The sequence below is a fragment of the Cyprinus carpio genome, chromosome B18, assembly GCF_018340385.1.
Source record: "Cyprinus carpio isolate SPL01 chromosome B18, ASM1834038v1, whole genome shotgun sequence".
NCBI classification, from domain to species: Eukaryota; Metazoa; Chordata; class Actinopteri; order Cypriniformes; family Cyprinidae; genus Cyprinus; species Cyprinus carpio.
Genome location: NC_056614.1, coordinates 7,306,072 through 7,323,037, shown reverse-complemented (window position 1 = coordinate 7,323,037; position 16,966 = coordinate 7,306,072). Strand labels below are relative to the sequence as shown.

The 16,966-nt window shown below is 37.7% G+C and overlaps 2 protein-coding genes across 8 annotated transcripts in view; one reads left to right on the top strand and one right to left on the bottom strand.

Moving 5' to 3' along the window:
• The first annotated feature begins 3,213 nt into the window (after positions 1-3,213).
• LOC109110539 (gliomedin-like) lies at positions 3,214-14,557 on the top strand. Its single transcript, XM_042743670.1, has 10 exons — positions 3,214-4,301; positions 5,147-5,198; positions 5,291-5,317; positions 5,618-5,716; positions 8,161-8,271; positions 8,543-8,671; positions 9,057-9,122; positions 9,211-9,336; positions 9,539-9,689; positions 13,449-14,557. Exons 1-10 carry the CDS (start codon positions 3,852-3,854, stop codon positions 13,912-13,914), a joined length of 1,677 nt encoding a protein of 558 aa, XP_042599604.1. The 5' UTR covers positions 3,214-3,851; the 3' UTR covers positions 13,915-14,557.
• Positions 14,558-15,570: 1,013 nt separating this feature from the next.
• LOC109110540 (dmX-like protein 2) overlaps positions 15,571-16,966 on the bottom strand; it is a 67,352-nt gene continuing 65,956 nt past the window's right edge. For 6 of the 7 annotated variants that reach the window (XM_042743663.1, XM_042743667.1, XM_042743666.1 and 3 more), the window contains one exon: positions 15,572-16,819. In XM_042743663.1, the coding sequence (XP_042599597.1) occupies positions 16,610-16,819 (210 nt within the window). In that variant the 3' untranslated portion in view covers positions 15,572-16,609. Of the gene's footprint in view, positions 16,820-16,966 lie in introns of all 7 variants that reach the window. The other variant, XM_042743664.1, reaches the window with a different exon arrangement.

Below are 16,966 nucleotides of genomic sequence, written 5' to 3'. Positions count from 1 at the left end.
AGGGTCCTTCATAGTTCATGTGCCAATAGGTGAAGGTGTGTGAAACCTTAATTTCACACATTCGCCCCTGTCATTGAACATCTCATTACAAATACATACTGATGTAACCTTGACCCATCTGCTGTATTAACTCTATTTTCACCATCTCACTTTGATTCTTAGTTATGATGTAGAAGAATTAAATGCAGGTCAATATTTTACGGCAGCAACTTAATGGTTAAACCCCTGAGGACTTTAGATGTATCTGGATTAAGGCCCAAACCACTGCAACACTTAACTTCAGGTTGCTCCATGGGGAGTGAAGCTGTAATGTTACTGTATGTTACAGTACCACAAATAAGGAATCATTACCAATTAACTTACATACTGTAACTGTATGAAAAAAAAAGTGAGTGGCCTTCACCCATGGTGAAGGTGATTTTAGCATGTATATTATGTTTAAGTGCTTGCTAGAGTGTTCTGAGTAAACAAATTCTGAGTTAAATATACTCATTCTCACGTTTCTGTGATATGTGATTTATGATCTGCTATTTTTTCCACCTATAACAGCATATTTCTGCTCATTAAATTAATCATTTATGACTGATATTTATTCATTTCATTGACTTGTGTGGTATATTGAGTTATGTGACTACATGGAGTTTGTATGGGGGAATTTTCTTGGATGTCAAAATTTCAGGGTGGTCTTAATAAAGTCTTTGGGCTTCTAATAAAGGAGTCAACCTTTTGAACATGCAGCAACATCACACACCAAGTATTTGAGGCTGGAAAGTTTTTCTCGGAAAGAAACAAGTAATCTTTAATTCATTGGAGAACAAAGTGTCCCTCTTGCACATTGAAAGACACGTCACTTAAATATGTCGTCACTTGAATATGGCCTTTGTGGTCTTTGAGTTTTGCAATTCGTCAAATAAGTTGTTTGTCCCCTGTTGCAAAACTGTGGGCAGGAAGCCACAAGGAAGAGAACTGTGAGTACTGTCAACCATAAATTTATAGATCATTTACATTTATGTTTCTTGCTGGTGCTTTCTTACAAAGGCATCTAGGAAAGTGCTTATATTGTTTTACCACACCACCTTTTGTGATAAATATTAATTACAAAACTAAATAAGTACAGTTTAATTTTTCATGATTATGCCATTTTTATTGTCCATCCACTGAATTACTTTGGCAATCCATCACCAACACCTCCATCCTGGGGAAAAAGTGCGCTGATCTCTTTGATGGTTTTGTTCAGCTCAGTGAAAGCAGTGTTAGCCGCGTGGCTGTTGAGAGTGGACGTTTGTTTCGGGTTTCTCATGAGGAATGCCAAATCACAGATAATAAAAGCAATGTTTGAGACAACACACAGGGAGAGAAGCCAAACCACTTCCCTTTACTGAACACAGTCCAATGTCCACTCAAATGACCTCTCTGAGGTCTGAGGCCCTGTTTTATAAAAATCTTGCATATATAGCAAGTATCTTTTTTTTTTTTCACTGCTTAATAATTAATATGTCACCCCTTTGGATTTTTTATGTAGGTTCTTGTTTTTCATATAAAATGTGATTTCTTTTAATGCCTACTTGTGTAGGCCAGTCTACTGCAGCTAAATTTCGGTGTTCCACAAGGTTCCATTTTAGGCCTTTTGTAATTAATTTTGTGCTCTCTTTAGGTGATATTACTGGGAACTTGGCATTAGCTTTTATTACAATACAGATGACATACAGCTTTATATCTTCTTTTCAACATAGTGGATTGCATACTTCCTTGTAATTAATTCCAATTAAATGGGAATAAAATTATTTTTTTTTACACAACACAACTTTATTACTCTGAAGGAACATTCTCTTTATTCATGATGCTGAAAAGTTGGTTCACATTTAATGACCTGATAACTGAGATGCACTATTGGCTGGTTGTCTAGTTGCCTCCATATATATTCTGCAAGTAGATTTAGCAGGAGTATAAGCTAAGTTCTGTCAGTCAAACTGAATCATTTACTGGTTATGCGTTAAGTTCGATATCAGTTATATCAGCACTCGTCATTAACTTTAATGACATCAGAAAAAAAAAAAAAATTAAATACTTGACTGACCTCATAAATTTGAGCTTTAAACCAGTTTAAAAATAAAAAGTAAATTAGTTTTTTCAAGCCAGACTTCTCTACTAGTCTGGTGACTATACAGTAGCTGGTGACTATACTAGTTAGTGTTTGAACATTACTTTTAACAAGCCTGTTACGATATTCTATTTCTCCCAACAGAATTAAATGATTATGTTACATTGTTGCTTTTTATGTAAAGTCAAATGTGTTATTTTGTAATTTTAAGTAGTCTGATGCATCATTTAATTTACTTCGAACATTGGTTTTAGTTGGTTGTAATAATGTAACACATGCGTTACCTCCAATGCTGATACTAATTACCTCAAATTTAGTAAAACCTCTTTAAAGGGTTTGAGCTAATTTAATGAACAGTTGACAATCAAAATATTTATTATCATATCCTAATCATTAAAACTATTAATTGACCATTTTAGATTGTTTTAAGTGGAATATAACACTCTTAAAAAAAAGATTTAAAGTTGATTTTAATTCATCTTAAAAGCCAAATTTCTAGGCAACTAGCACCTTCTTTGCCAGTGAAGTTATACCCAACTATCTACTTAAAGAAATGACAGAAAAAAACCTGACTGAACTGATATGACCTTCACACTCCTCTCAGCATAAGCCCGTACTCAGTGGTACACACGCTGTTCAGCTCTGATACCTTGTTCCTTGTTTGCATGATCACATAAACCCAACCAAGGAGCTTGTAGCTCAGCTTGTATGTTTTATTTGGCAATGACCTACAGCTGCAGGGCAGAGGACCACAAAACACAACAGACTTCACATCTTCATACAGCAGTGCACCAGCATTTATCAGAGGAAATTCATATTTTATTAGTGCACAAACAATCTGGCTGTGCACCCGCAAAAATATATTATTATTATTCTTTTAATTACCAATACTGGCAGTCCATGCCATTTCCAATTATAGCGAGTGTAGATATATTCCACATTCATTATATAAGCATAGAAAGCGAAGACCGTCTGAATGAGAGCGAGGTGCTAACTGATATCAGATCAAAACCCGAATTAAAACTACAGAAGTGGGTCATGTTGCGTGATATGGGCACTATAAGAATCACATATCAGGCCTTAAACTCCATAACCTCCCTTAAGGCTCTTGGCTCCTTTAGCTGCTGAGATTTACTCACTCTGACATGTTCGTGAAATCACCTTGGAGCTGAATACGTTTTAGTTTTTTTTGTCAGTATTGTTTTGTCTGTATTGGCTCAGATATGGCTATATTTTCAGATTTTGTCTATTAAAATGTTAAAAGTTGCACTACCTTTGCCAAGACAGCTTTGAACTGTCTAATAAAAAAATACATAACACTACATATTTGAAGATGTTTGGAGACAGTCTTAGTAGAACTGTTTTAAGACAGTGTTTACTGAAATCTTGCAGTGGCTCTCAACGTGTCTAGTTTTCTTCCACATCATTGGCTGTTGGTGTCGATGTGGATTATGCTGGTCAACCCACGGTCATGCTGAAGAATGGACTCTACTGCATATAAATCAGGTGACTGCACAAGTGGGGGGTTCTTCTTCAGCGCATCAGGACGGCACAAAGCCCAGCAGCCCTCAGTCGCACACAGACTCGACTCGAAACAAGGACTTCAATTGTCTTCTCGCATCCACAGACTGTCCTTTTTTAGGGGAATATTCTAGACTTCTATTACTCAGCTTACTTTTTTAAAGTGTTGAATTGTTACTTGTGCGTTGCAGTTTTTGAACACTTTTTGTATTCCTGAATTGAAGTCAGAATGCTGGACCCATTGGCTGAGTTGAGAAGAACCGGAGGCTTTAGGCAGTGTGGTGGCCGGTTGTCCTGGCAGGTGCGTTGGATCTTGTACAGTGTGTGTGTACTGACCGTAATAAACTGTGCTGGCCTGGTTCTGCTCCTGGTTCAGCAGAGAGAGCTGTGGGCTCATCTGACTGAGGTGGAGAGGCAGATGGTGGAGATTTCTCAGAGCTCCGTGGTGGAGTTCATAACGCAGGTGAACGAAGATGAGGCAGAGTATCAATACTCCAGAAACAAACGCAGCCGGCAGCATCGAGGGACACGACCCTTTGAGGAGCACGAGGGGAGTGTGGGAGAGGAAGTCTTGGGAGATTTCCAGTATCAGTATCAGCAGAAGCATGGGCCAGTTTACCAGCACAAAACAGAAGAGCAGGATGGAATGATGATGATGATGACATACTCCATGGTGCCAGTAAGAAACTCATACTGACATGAATGATTTATTTATGGAGATTACACAAACGCAAACTGTGGATAAAATGTGGAAAGTGTTTTTTAATGAATTTTAATACATTTTAGTGAATTTTAATCTATTTCTCCAAGACTGTTTTCCCTATGTTGAGGGGTAAAATTAAATAAATAAATATAAAATACAAAGTCAAAACCTGATGATAGCTAAGTTAAGCTATTACATACTTAATAGTAATGCATTTTTGTAAGGTTCTTTATTTTATCTAGCAACTGTAATATGTCTGAATCTCCTGATAGATGGATTTTCTTTTTAATGAAATGTTTCTAATATAGTATATACTGTCAAATTCTATTTTACATTTTATCATACAGTGTAAAAAAAGAAAAGAAAAAGTCTGTTATAAATATCTGTAGAAATGCCTGTAAACTCAACATTATGTTATAGACATTTCTTACCCTAAAATATAACAGAATAAAATGCACAAACAAAAAAAATTATAAAACACCCAAAAAAAATAAAAAAAAAAAATATATATATATATATCGATATATGATTTATGTTATCTGTAGATAATTATTCTTTTAAAAAAAAAAAAAAAAAAAAAAAAAAATATATATATATATATATATATATATATATATATAAGTATATATATATATATATATATATATATATATATCGATATATGATTTATGTTATCTGTAGATAATTATTCTTTTCATAAATGAAAAGTAAATGCTTTAAGCTCTTTTTTAGTTTTGCTCCAGTACATACAGTAATTGGATTCTTCTAGAATATTCTTCAACACAGACCTGCAAAAAACTTGAGTACAATATATGTTTCAGGTTAAAATTCTTTTGGACATTTGCAACAGTACTAAAGGTGTCTGTCTGACCGGTGAGTATGGGTCGTTTTTATTTTCACAATTTATTATCTCCTGAATCTGTTGTCTCCAAGTTTACACTTTGGCTTGCTTTTGGCTTTCACAGGGCCACCAGGACCACCAGGAATTCCAGGTAGGAAATTAACTATTTTAATGTTGTTTATGGGTTATATTCTACCCATGATGATCATAATGTAAAAAAGTGCTTATTGTAGGTGTAATTTTTCTGTGTTGTGAAATACAATATGCCAATGCAAGAATTACAAGAAAAAAACTATTTAAAATATAAGCAATTTTTACTTCACATGTTTAAATTCAATCTGTTACTTGCCATTTGTGAAACTGTCCAAGTGAAATTTATTTCTACACCAGTTTTCAGTGTAGCATTCCAAATAATGTGTTACTCACATAATCTTACTTTATGGAATTCCAGGCTTGCCGGGTGTGGACGGAATGCCGGGGTATAACGGAACAGATGGAAATCCAGGGTTGCCAGGAGAGCCTGGAGCACATGGAAAACGAGGAAAAAGAGGTCAGCTACAGTATACGCAAAAGAACATAGAAGATCCATCCATCATGCACATGAATGAATATAGTCAAAAAGGTCTTCTGAAAGAAAATGTCCTCCTTTCAAACCTCTTCCTGAAAATCTAGCTGCTTTCTATAGCTTTTATCATCCACTCAAGAAAATAAGAGGGGAATTTTATCCTGCTTCTCTCACACAGCAGGATTCAGAGAGACTCCGAGATCTCCCACTGAATAAAGCAGAACTCACGATAACAGCTGACTGACTGCTCTGTTCTGAGAGCACAAGAGCCCACAGACATTCTAGAAGTGTAATTCAGCAAATCAATTATGTACCGTGGTGGAGAAATTAATGGAAAACATCTGAATACATTTTATGATGATTACATATGTTAAGTTCCACAGGCAAGCGATTATTTATTGGTAGTTTATGTTTTAAAATGCACGGTTAACCTGGCTGGGTAGATATTACAAGCGGTTTATAACCAACAACCACCCAGAACACCCTAGCAATCAACCACACTTGCTTTAGTTCAGAAAATGTATCGATATATTTACAAACCCGATTCCAAAAAGGTTGGGACACTGTACAAATTGTGAATAAAAACAGAATGCAATGATGTGGAAGTTTCAAATTTCAATATTTTATTCAGAATAAAACATAAATGACATATCAAATGTTTAAACTGAGAAAATGAATAATTTTAAGGGAAAAATAAGTTGATTTTAAATTTTATGGCATCAAAACATCTCAAAAAAGTTGGGACATGGCCATGTTTACCACTGTGTGGCATCCCCTCTTCTTTTTATAACAGTCTGCAAACGTCTGGGGACTGAGGAGACAAGTTGCTCAAGTTTAGGAATAGGAATGTTGTCCCATTCTTGTCTAATACAGGCTTCTAGTTGCTCAACTGTCTTAGGTCTTCTTGTCGCATCTTCCTCTTGATGATGCACCAAGGGTTTATTATGGGTGAAAGATCTGGACTGCAGGCTGGCCATTTCAGTACCCGGATCCTTCTTCTAAGCAGCCATGATGTTGTAATTGATGCAGTATGTGGTCTGGCATAGTCATGTTGGAAAATGCAAGGTCTTCCCTGAAAGAGACGACGTCTGGATGGGAGCATATGTTGTTCTAGAACTTGGATATACCTTTCAGCATTGATGGTGCCTTTCCAGATGTGTAAGCTGCTCATGCCACACGCACTCATGCAACCCCATACCATCAGAGATGCAGGCTTCTGAACTGAGCGCTGATAACAACTTGGGTTGTCTTTGTCCTCTTTAGTCCGGATGACATGGCGTCCCAGTTTTCCAAAAAGAACTACAAATTTTGATTCGTCTGACCACAGAACAGTTTTCCACTTTGCCACAGTCCATTTTAAATGAGCCTTGGCCCAGAGAAAACGCCTGCGCTTCTGGATCAAGTTTAGATAAGGCTTCTTTTTTGACCTATATAGAGTTTTAGCTGGCAACGGTGAATGGCACGGTGGATTGTGTTCACCGACAATGTTTTCTGAAAGTATTCCTGAGCCCATGTTGTGATTTCCATTACAGTAGCATTCCTGTATGTGATGCAGTGCCGTCTAAGGGCCCAAAGATCACGGGCATCCAGTATGGTTTTCCGGCCTTGACCCTTTCGCACAGAGATTGTTCCAGATTCTCTGAATCTTTGGATGATATTATGCACTGTAGATGATGATAATTTTAAACTCTTTGCAATTTTTCTCTGAGAAACTCCTTTCTGATATTGTTCCACTATTTTTCGCCGCAGCATTGGGGGAATTGGTGATCCTCTGCCCATCTTGACTTCTGAGAGACACTGCCACTCTGAGAGGCTCTTTTTATACCCAATCATGTTGCCAATTGACCAAATAAGTTGCAAATTGGTCCTCCAGCTGTTCCTTATATGTACATTTAACTTTTCTCTTATTGCTACCTGTCCCAACTTTTTTGTAATGTTTAGCTCTCATGAAATCCAAAATGAGCCAATATTTGGCATGACATTTCAAAATGTCTCACTTTCAACATTTGATATGTTATCTATATTCTATTGTGAATAAAATATAAGTTTATGAGATTTGTAAATTATTCCATTCCTTTTTTTACTCACAATTTGTACAGTGTCCCAACTTTTTTGGAATTGGGTTTGTACTTAAAATGTTAGTAACACTTTATTTTAAGATGTTAGTTACAAGTTACATGTACTTAATATAGCAATAATAGTGTATTATTAGTATTAAAAGACGATGAAATATTACAAGTAACCAACCCTAAACCAAACCCTAATCTTAACCCTATAGTTTGTACATGGAGTTTATTAATATCTACCAAAATAAAGCATAACCATGACATTTATTACATGACTGTAATAATGTAACAAATGATTCTGAATAATTTGAGAACTGTGCTGCATGAAGTCATGAAAAATTATTTTTTTGTACCTGTGTGCAGGTCCTCCAGGTGAGAAGGGTGAGCCTGGTGAGAGAGGAGAGCAAGGATATCCTGGACCCCAAGGACCCCCTGGAGAACAGGGCGAACCTTCAAATGATGTCATTGTAGAGGGTAAAGACAAATTCTGTTTTTAATAGGATATGAGGATCTAGGAATATTGTCACAGATAAAGGGTCTTGTTAAGCAATACTATATTGACACTGCACTGTTGGATACTGCATAATAAAATAGTTTTTATTACAATGTTATTTTATGTCATTTTTTTCCTGTGAGTTATGCCATTTTGTCCTGCCATTTATATGGATCTTGGACCTCTGTGGATCACAATAATGTTGGCATGATAAATAAGTGATGGCTATATTCCTTCTGCTTTAATCTGCAGGTCCACCTGGTCCAATGGGACCCCCTGGCCTCCCTGGTCCACCTGGCCCTCCAGGGCCCCCCGGGCCTCAAGGGCCACTAAGACACAGGAGCCACAGAGCACATCTCCACATGGGGAAGGAGTCTGTAGGTAAGTTGAATGGCTTAAATGCTAAATTGTGCATGTACATATTTAAAAATTACCTCATAATCTTTCTCAAAATCAAAAACAAACAAAAGAAAATTATTTTCTTTATTCAAATCATTTAAGAAATTCTGAAAATGTAGAACTTTATGTAAACTACATACAACTAAAAAAATTTTTTTAACTGTAATACATTAAAAAGTATTATTTTTATTACAGGAATGAGAATTACTAAACAATTAATGTAATCAAATTTCAAATTTTATTTATATTATTTTGATTTTGTGGCAAAATATGACATGAACATCCAAAATTGGCTATAGTGACTTTACCCTGTAAGACACATCATAAAATTTAATATGAAATATTTAATCTCGTTGTTTTTCTTCAGGTCACCTTAATTCAGTCCCGAACGATGACACTATCAGCCAGAAAATAGTATCATGGAAGATAAACGGTACTGACAAGAGCAAATTATAAGTTGTTATACATTTAACTACAGCCTTTATAAGCTTTACCTCTAACTGTGTGATTGTGTTTGGTAGACTGTGTCATAAAGTCAGTGCAGAACCCCAGACATTTCATGAAAATGAGCAGCACGTTTGGAGCATGGATGATGGACACTGCTGCTCACGACAATGAGAAGATCTGGGTGGCAGAACATTTCTCAGGTACCGAAGAGAGAACCATTGTTCAGCACATAAACCCTGCGTTTAAAATCTACTTCCATCTGCAATTGTTAAATTTGATAAAAGTGTTAAATTTAAAAAATTTCAATCTTTGGTATTGGACTTAATGCTGTTATAGAACATATCTTGTATTGAACCAGGAATATTGCTTTTAAGATTTTCCCTATGTCCACAAATTTATTAGGACGTATCATTAAGGAGTACAACAGTATCGCAGCGTTCCAGAATGGCAGCAGTGAATCCATTGATGTCCGAAAATATTTCCAAGGTTGTGGCCATGTTGTACACAATGGCTCCATATTCTACCACATCGCTGGAACTTTCAATATTGCTAAGTATGACTGAAGACAGATCTCCTTGATAATATCATAATTATAAGTCATGAAATTGAGCCAAAAATTAAAATTCTGTCAAGTGTCTCCAAACATATGGAGGACTGGAGGTGTCACTTAATAAAATGAAGAAACCAATTATCTATCATAAATAAATAACTTGTCAGATAGAAACAGTTTAAAACAATTTACGGTAACTCTAGATTTTAAGGTGTCCTTGTTACACCTTGTGAGCTAAACCATAACCATGTACATGTAGTTAATGAATATTACTCAGTATGTAATTGTATAATTACACTGTTAACAAGGACACCTTAAAGTTTAACCCAATTTTATACATGTTTAAAATTTACTGTAGTTTACTGTAACAGTGAAATAAATAGACCGACTTCTAAAAGTTTTGTTAACAATTTTAGTCTTTTTTACACATTACGTGCACTTATTATTGTAATAACTTTAAATTATGCATAATTGCATCCAACTAAACCAAACCCTAATTGCATCCAACTAATCCAAACTCTAAGTATGTTAATTAATATTACGCAGTACTTAATTGTATAATTACACTGTAATAAGAAAACCCCACAAAACACATTTGAAGCACTGATATGCATCTATCTTGGGGTAAATAAGGTACAAAAATTTACCTTGTATCTTTTGTACCTTAGGATACAAGCCACAGCTTTTATTTTTATTTTTTAAATATTTACTTAATTGCTTATTGTCATGATTCTGCCCTCGTGTCCTTGATTTTCTCTAGTCTTGAGGCAGGATCATGACAGGCTCGTGTTTTGTGTGCTTGTGTTGTCTCGTTCTCTTGCCCCGCCCCCTAGTTATCCTCGTTTTGTCATTATTGCCTTACCTGTGTCACCTGTTATGTTATCATTAGTCTCCCTATTTGAATCCCCTTGTGTTCGCTGTCTGGCACGGTTCATTGTTACACTTTGTCAAACATTGAGAGACCTGTGGATTTTTATTTCTGTTGAGTGTCGTGTGATTACCAGAGTGAAGAGTCTTCTTGTTATACTGTTTGTTTGTTTCTAGTCTAGTCAAAGTCTTGTTAAGTATTTGTCTATTCCCTAGTCATTGTTTTCCCCCTCGTGGGTTTTGTTTTCCCCGTTTTGTCATCAGTAAACCTTGTGTGTAGTGCATTCTGTCTGCGCTTGAGTTCATCCCTGCACCCTCATGACAGAATGAACCACCGAAGAATGAACCAGGCAGACAGGATGTCCTCCCAACTCCAGCGACAATCGGAGTTCCGGGAACAATGCTGGTTGGCGTCCCCCACCGACAAGAGGAGGGTCAACCTTCCATTCTCGTCCCAGAGTGAGTGGATCCTGAGAGATTATTCCCGACTCTGGGAGAGTTTCTCCCGGGAGGAGCCGCAGGTTTCCTCCTCGAGGTCCCCACCTTCTGCCAAGCTGCCAGTGATCTCAAAGGGTCGTGTCCTAGCCGTAGCAACACTGGGGGATCAGGCTCATCCCTCTTCGAATCCCGAAGCATCTTCTGCACCTATCAGTCTCTGCAGGAAACGAGGGAAACGGATCTCGTGGGAGTCTGCCTCGGAGTCCTCAGCGACGGAGTCAACCCTGCCTGAGTCTGTCCTTCCACTTCCAGTCATGGCTCCTGCTGAACTTCCCCAACTGGTCACAAATCCGGCTAGGGCCTCGGTTTCACGGTCAAGGAGAAAGAGGAGGAAGAAGGGTGCTTTCAGTCCTCCGTCCCTGTCTCCCCCTGAGTCCGCGATGGCTCTCCAACCCGCCGCTGTAACTGAGAGCGCTGTTCCTGAGCCTGCTGCTGTAAGCGCGGTTCCGGACTTTGCTGCAGGAGAGGCTGTTCCTGAACCTGCGGCAGAGAGCGCAGCTCCCCAGTCTACATTGGAGAGGTTTGTTCCATAGGCTGCTGCAGAGAAGGCTGTTCTGAAGACTGCGGTGGGGAATGTTGTTCCTGAAATTACCGCAGTGAAGGATGTTTCTGAACCAGCAACAGAGAGAACTGTATCTGAGTCTGCAGTTGTGAGTGCTGAAGAGCGAGCCGCGGCCGACTCTGCTGCTAAAGCAGTAGTACAGTCTGTTTCAGCTCGTCAGGAGATGCCTGTCGTCATTGCTGCCAAGACCCTGTCAGAGTATTTGTCACGTCTTGTCAAGATCCTAGAAGTCCCTGTCAGACCTTACTTATCCCCAGACCCCGTGCCTAGAGCTGCAGAGAGTGCTGATCCCAAGCCAGCAGCTGAGAGTGCTGATCCCAAGCCAGCAGCTGAGAGTGCTGATCCCAAGCCAGCTGCAGAGAGCTCTGTTCCAGAGTCAGCTTCTATCAACGCCGCTACAGAATCAGAGATGAGGAGTGTTGATTTGGCTTGGGGAAGCATTGATTCCGGGTCTGTTTCTGCGAGCCCAGCACCTTTTCCCGCTCCACAGTTGCCTGCTGTACCCCCTGTCACAGTACAACGCCGTACTGTTTCTCCCAAGCTCACTTCTCACTCTACGCCACCCAAACCTGCCCGAAGGTCGACCCCTCATCATCAGCCATCGTCCCGTCAACCTAAAACCTCTGCTCCACCCATCCACCATGGACTTCCCCCCATGAGCTTTGCTGTCCCACCTCCTACCCTTCCTTGTTTGTTTTTTCTGATATGTCACCTGGACCCTGTCGTTGTGTATTCGTGTTTACCTTTATTGTTATTTTTCATGTGTTGGTTTGTGTCTGTATCTCAGTCAGTCATGTCCCGCGTTTGATGTCCCCTTGAGGAGCGTCTGGAAGCCGCTTCTTAAGGGAGGGGTTCTGTCATGATTCTGTCCTCGCGTCCTTGATTTTCTCTAGTCTTGAGGCAGGATCATGACAGGCTCATGTTTTGTGTGCTTGTGTTGTCTCGTTCTCTTGCCCCGCCCCCTAGTTATCCTTGTTTTGTCATTATTGCCTTACCTTTGTCACCTGTTATGTTATCATTAGTCTCCCTATTTGAATCCCCTTGTGTTCGCTGTCTGGCACGGTTCATTGTTACACTTTGTCAAACATTGAGAGACCTGTGGATTGTATTTCTGTTGAGTGTCGTGTGATTACCAGAGTGAAGAGTCTTCTTGTTATACTGTTTGTTTCTAGTCTAGTCAAAGTCTTATTAAGTATTCGTCTAATCCCTAGTCATTGTTTTCCCCTTTGTGGGTTTTGGTTTCCCCGTTTTGTCATCAATAAACCTTGTGTGTAGTGCATTCTGTCTGCGCTTGAGTTCATCCCCACACCCTCATGACAGCTTATAACTATTTAATCACTGCATTAAAAAAAAAAAAAAAAAAAACGTAAATGCAATGTAAATGTAAAATGTTACATGCAAACACAAAAATATTTATAACTTTAATCACTATTCCTATTGTCTTACTCACTACTTACATATTATTTATATAATACTTTATATATACTGTATATGTACTTTAAAAAAAATACACTTTTCTTAGTGATGGTTCAGCCTAAACGTAGTTGTACAATACACGTGTGAGCAACCAATTAACTTTTGGCTGAATCTTTGACACTCAATGGCTGCCACAGTTCTCAAATATCATTCACAATTTAATTTAAACATGGCATCTCAAGATGCCACAGTCCCCATTAAAAATTAACACATTCTTCTAAACCTCACCTTTTGTGTTCTGTAGAAGAATGAATGTCACAGCTTTGGAACAACAGCAGAAAGCCTTTTCTTAAGTTAATTTGTAATAATACTTAATGTTCTTGTAACACATGCTGTCTCCAATTCTCCAATATTCCCAGGTTTGACCTCCAGACGAAGATCTTACACACGCTGACAATTGAAAACGCTTTCTATCACAATAAGTCCTACTTCCTTGAGAACTCAAAGACATATTTCAAACTGGCAACAGATGAGAACGGTATGTGGATCATATTTGCCGCCAACATTGATGACAACATAATGGTGGCGCGACTGGATGAGAAAACGTTCTCCGTCACCACATACATCAACACCACCTATCCCAGGACCAAGGCTGGTAATGTGTTTATCGCCTGCGGTATTCTCTACATCACGGATACTAAAGACACAAAGGTGACACACGCCTTTGACCTGCTGAAAGAGAAGCCGGTTAGTGTCAGTTTAGATCTGAGGGCACCTGGAGGGGTTCTGTCCATGATCTCATACAGTCCCAGAGACAAACATCTCTACGTATGGGACAGCAGCTACGTCAAATCATACCAAGTCCGGTTCCTCTCAGATGAATAATCAAAAATGCATGACATTATCGGCATATTTATAAGCAAATAACCAATGTTGTTACCTCTGTGTACCCATATATTTTTATGTTATTTTCTTGAGTGGTTGATATATCAAGCGCTAAATTGTCTATCTAGTGATGTTCGCACTAAGTATTTGGACACTTTAGCTACCCTTAAATATCAATGTGTTAGGTATCAAAACAAAACCAAGGGTCATCAAAAATCCAAACAGGGCTTTTAATCAACTGGTGATTTTTATTATTTTTTTGTAGTTTTATTAAAACAGTTCTCTTCAAGTTTACACATTTTAATCATTTAAAATGTGTGAACTTGAAGACAAGACACTATATTTTAAATTCTGTCTTCATTTTGAATTGAAAATATAGTGACTTGTACAATATAAACTTAAAAAGGATAAATCCTGCACACTACTCAAACTTGTGCAATTATAAAATTTTACTAGTAACATTTCAAGCCTGAAAAGGGTTGATTGACTGGAACAATGCTAATTAAACTTTGCAGATACAATTTTGAGTAGAGCGCAGGATTTCAGCTTATCATTTAAAGCCTAACAAACATCTTTGCAAAAATTTTCTCTAATGTAATGACATTAAGGCATTTTAAAATCTGACTTAAGTGTCTAAATGCAATCTGGGGCTACAATATTTATTTATTTTTTTTGGCATTTTTACTTTTATATGTTGCATTTTCATTTTTTTGGCTAACATGCATTTTAAGTGAATATTTATTAATTCATGCAGCATGAGCGGAGCTAGTTTTTGTGCAAATTGTTCATAAAACCATTGTTATGGTTTACATAGAAATCATTTTTACTATTCTCCTCTTGTTTCATGAATGATGCCAAATGTGTGTAAATAATAAATGGAATATGTATGTGCATTACATGAATTTAGTAATTTCGTATACATAACCATTGTTGTCACTGCAATTTAACTTCACAGCATCATTTCAGTAAGACTTTTCCAGGTAACGTCACTCAAAAATCCTACATGACAAGATTAAGTATGTGCATTAAGTAAAATTTTGATTTTAATGTTGACCATGTATATAAAAATGTGTTTGACTGCTAGTATGTATAAGACACAAAACATATTTGCCAAATATTGTTTAATTTATATTGCATGCATGTTTATGTAGCCACAAATGCTTGGAAATCCTGAAATAGACTCTGAGACATGTTAATCTAAAGAGACGTGGAGTTGAAACAGTAAAATGAAATGACTTAATTCAAATAAAAAGAATTTATTCAACTTACAAAGGTAAAACTTTGACCATGACAGAACTACCTGTTCCTTCGGAAATACCAACCAGTGTTTTTGGGGTTTGCATTTTCACACACGCAGACAGATCAGGCTGTTCAATAAATACACATCAGACCATCAGTTCAACATTTAAAGTACGTACAGTTGACATGGTGCCCAGCAAATCAGACAGAAACACAAATATGATTTTAATAAATACCACATACATCAAACCAAATATACGACTATTCCAGCAGTTATGATAAAATCAAAAAAAGAAACTAAAAGCATTATTGTGTTTGTACAAGCTATTGTAATAATTCATATATATATATTTATATATATATATATATATATATATATATATATATATATATATATATATATATATATATATATATATATATATATATATATATATTTAAAACTATTTTCACTTTTTACTACTCGGCCACACACAGCCAGACATTCATTAGTAAATAACAGTTTCCTCTAATAGAGTTTTTATCCCTTGTAACATGAGAGTGTTATTGTTTCCCCAGATCTGAGTGCAAATATTTAGAAAAGATAAAACATGAAAAAATAAATAAGTAAATAAATAAAACACAAACCTATTCAGTGTTGCACTTTGTCCCAGACATCTAAAACATACCTTACATTCCTAAAGTTAAATAGAAATACAAGAACTTGTAAAAGAACAAACGAAACAAAAACAAGTGAACAAGTGAACAAGTAAACAAGCAAACGAACGAAGAAATATTTTGTGCAAAAACTAAATGTTTTCTGTTCAAACCGAGAACTTCAGGGCTTGAGAGACGAAAAGGTCAAACACGTCATTTCCAGGAGCAAGCGTCATCGTCTTGCATGGAATGTTTAGCTGTTTGGCTGCTACGGAAACAAGTGTGTCAACAGCAGCGTGTGCGTGTGGAAGGGAGGGGGTGTGTCTCTGGGGCCACGGCGAACCGCCGGGCTGCCAGGGTGCTGTGCCATTTTACACTCCGCAAATACATTAGCAGCCAAGGAGAAAACGTACAGTAAAAACAAAATCCAACAACTGGACTTACACTGATAGCCGAAGCACAGTGCTGGTATTTTAGATGCTAAACTGGGCACAAAATGAAGACACACACACATACACACTTAAAAATGGAGCTTTGAGCACTTTTACAGAGCACGACCAATAACCTGGGAATGGAGTGCAATGACCCAAACAGCTCATGCATACAGCTCTCCTACAAACACGTTATCTGGATTCGTCTCCAGAAATAACAGTAGTCGATCGTTAGAATCGAGGGACCTCGTGCATGTTTTCCAACATCTTTTGTGGGGCGGGGTGGTAAAGACATTCTGCAGTGCGAGATATTTGTTACCGGTTTACAACACAGCGAAACACAGCAGAGGTGCCAATGAAAGCTTTAGTGTTCTACGGCTGCTCCGGTGTTAGAGGATCTGGAATATACTGGCCGGAATGTTGTAGCGGTCTGGAAGGACCCTCATTTTCAGGGTCCCATCGGCTCCGCAGGTGAAGATCCGGTTGCCTGGGCAGGCTTCGATTTGCATCACACCAGCACCGATGTTTCGGAATATGGATTGTTTAGCGTGCTCTGTGCTGAAGGAGTGCATGAGACCGTGACCCGCCAACTTCCAGACCTGAACCAGAACATGCAGGTACACAATTATTAGAAATGATGCACAGAAATATATTTAACAAGCAACGTTCAAATAAGAAACTGAAATGTACTGAAATTTTTTACATTAATTTTCTAATGATATAAGTACATGGAATAAACACTGACA

Coding starts and splice junctions, on each gene's coding strand:
- LOC109110539 (XM_042743670.1), top strand. CDS start 3,852: ATGCTGGACCCATTGGCTGAGTTGAGAAGAACCGGAGGCTTTAGGCAG. Junction 4,302..5,146: donor TGACATACTCCATGGTGCCA/GTAAGAAACTCA, acceptor TATATGTTTCAG/GTTAAAATTCTTTTGGACAT. Junction 8,272..8,542: donor AAATGATGTCATTGTAGAGG/GTAAAGACAAAT, acceptor TTTAATCTGCAG/GTCCACCTGGTCCAATGGGA.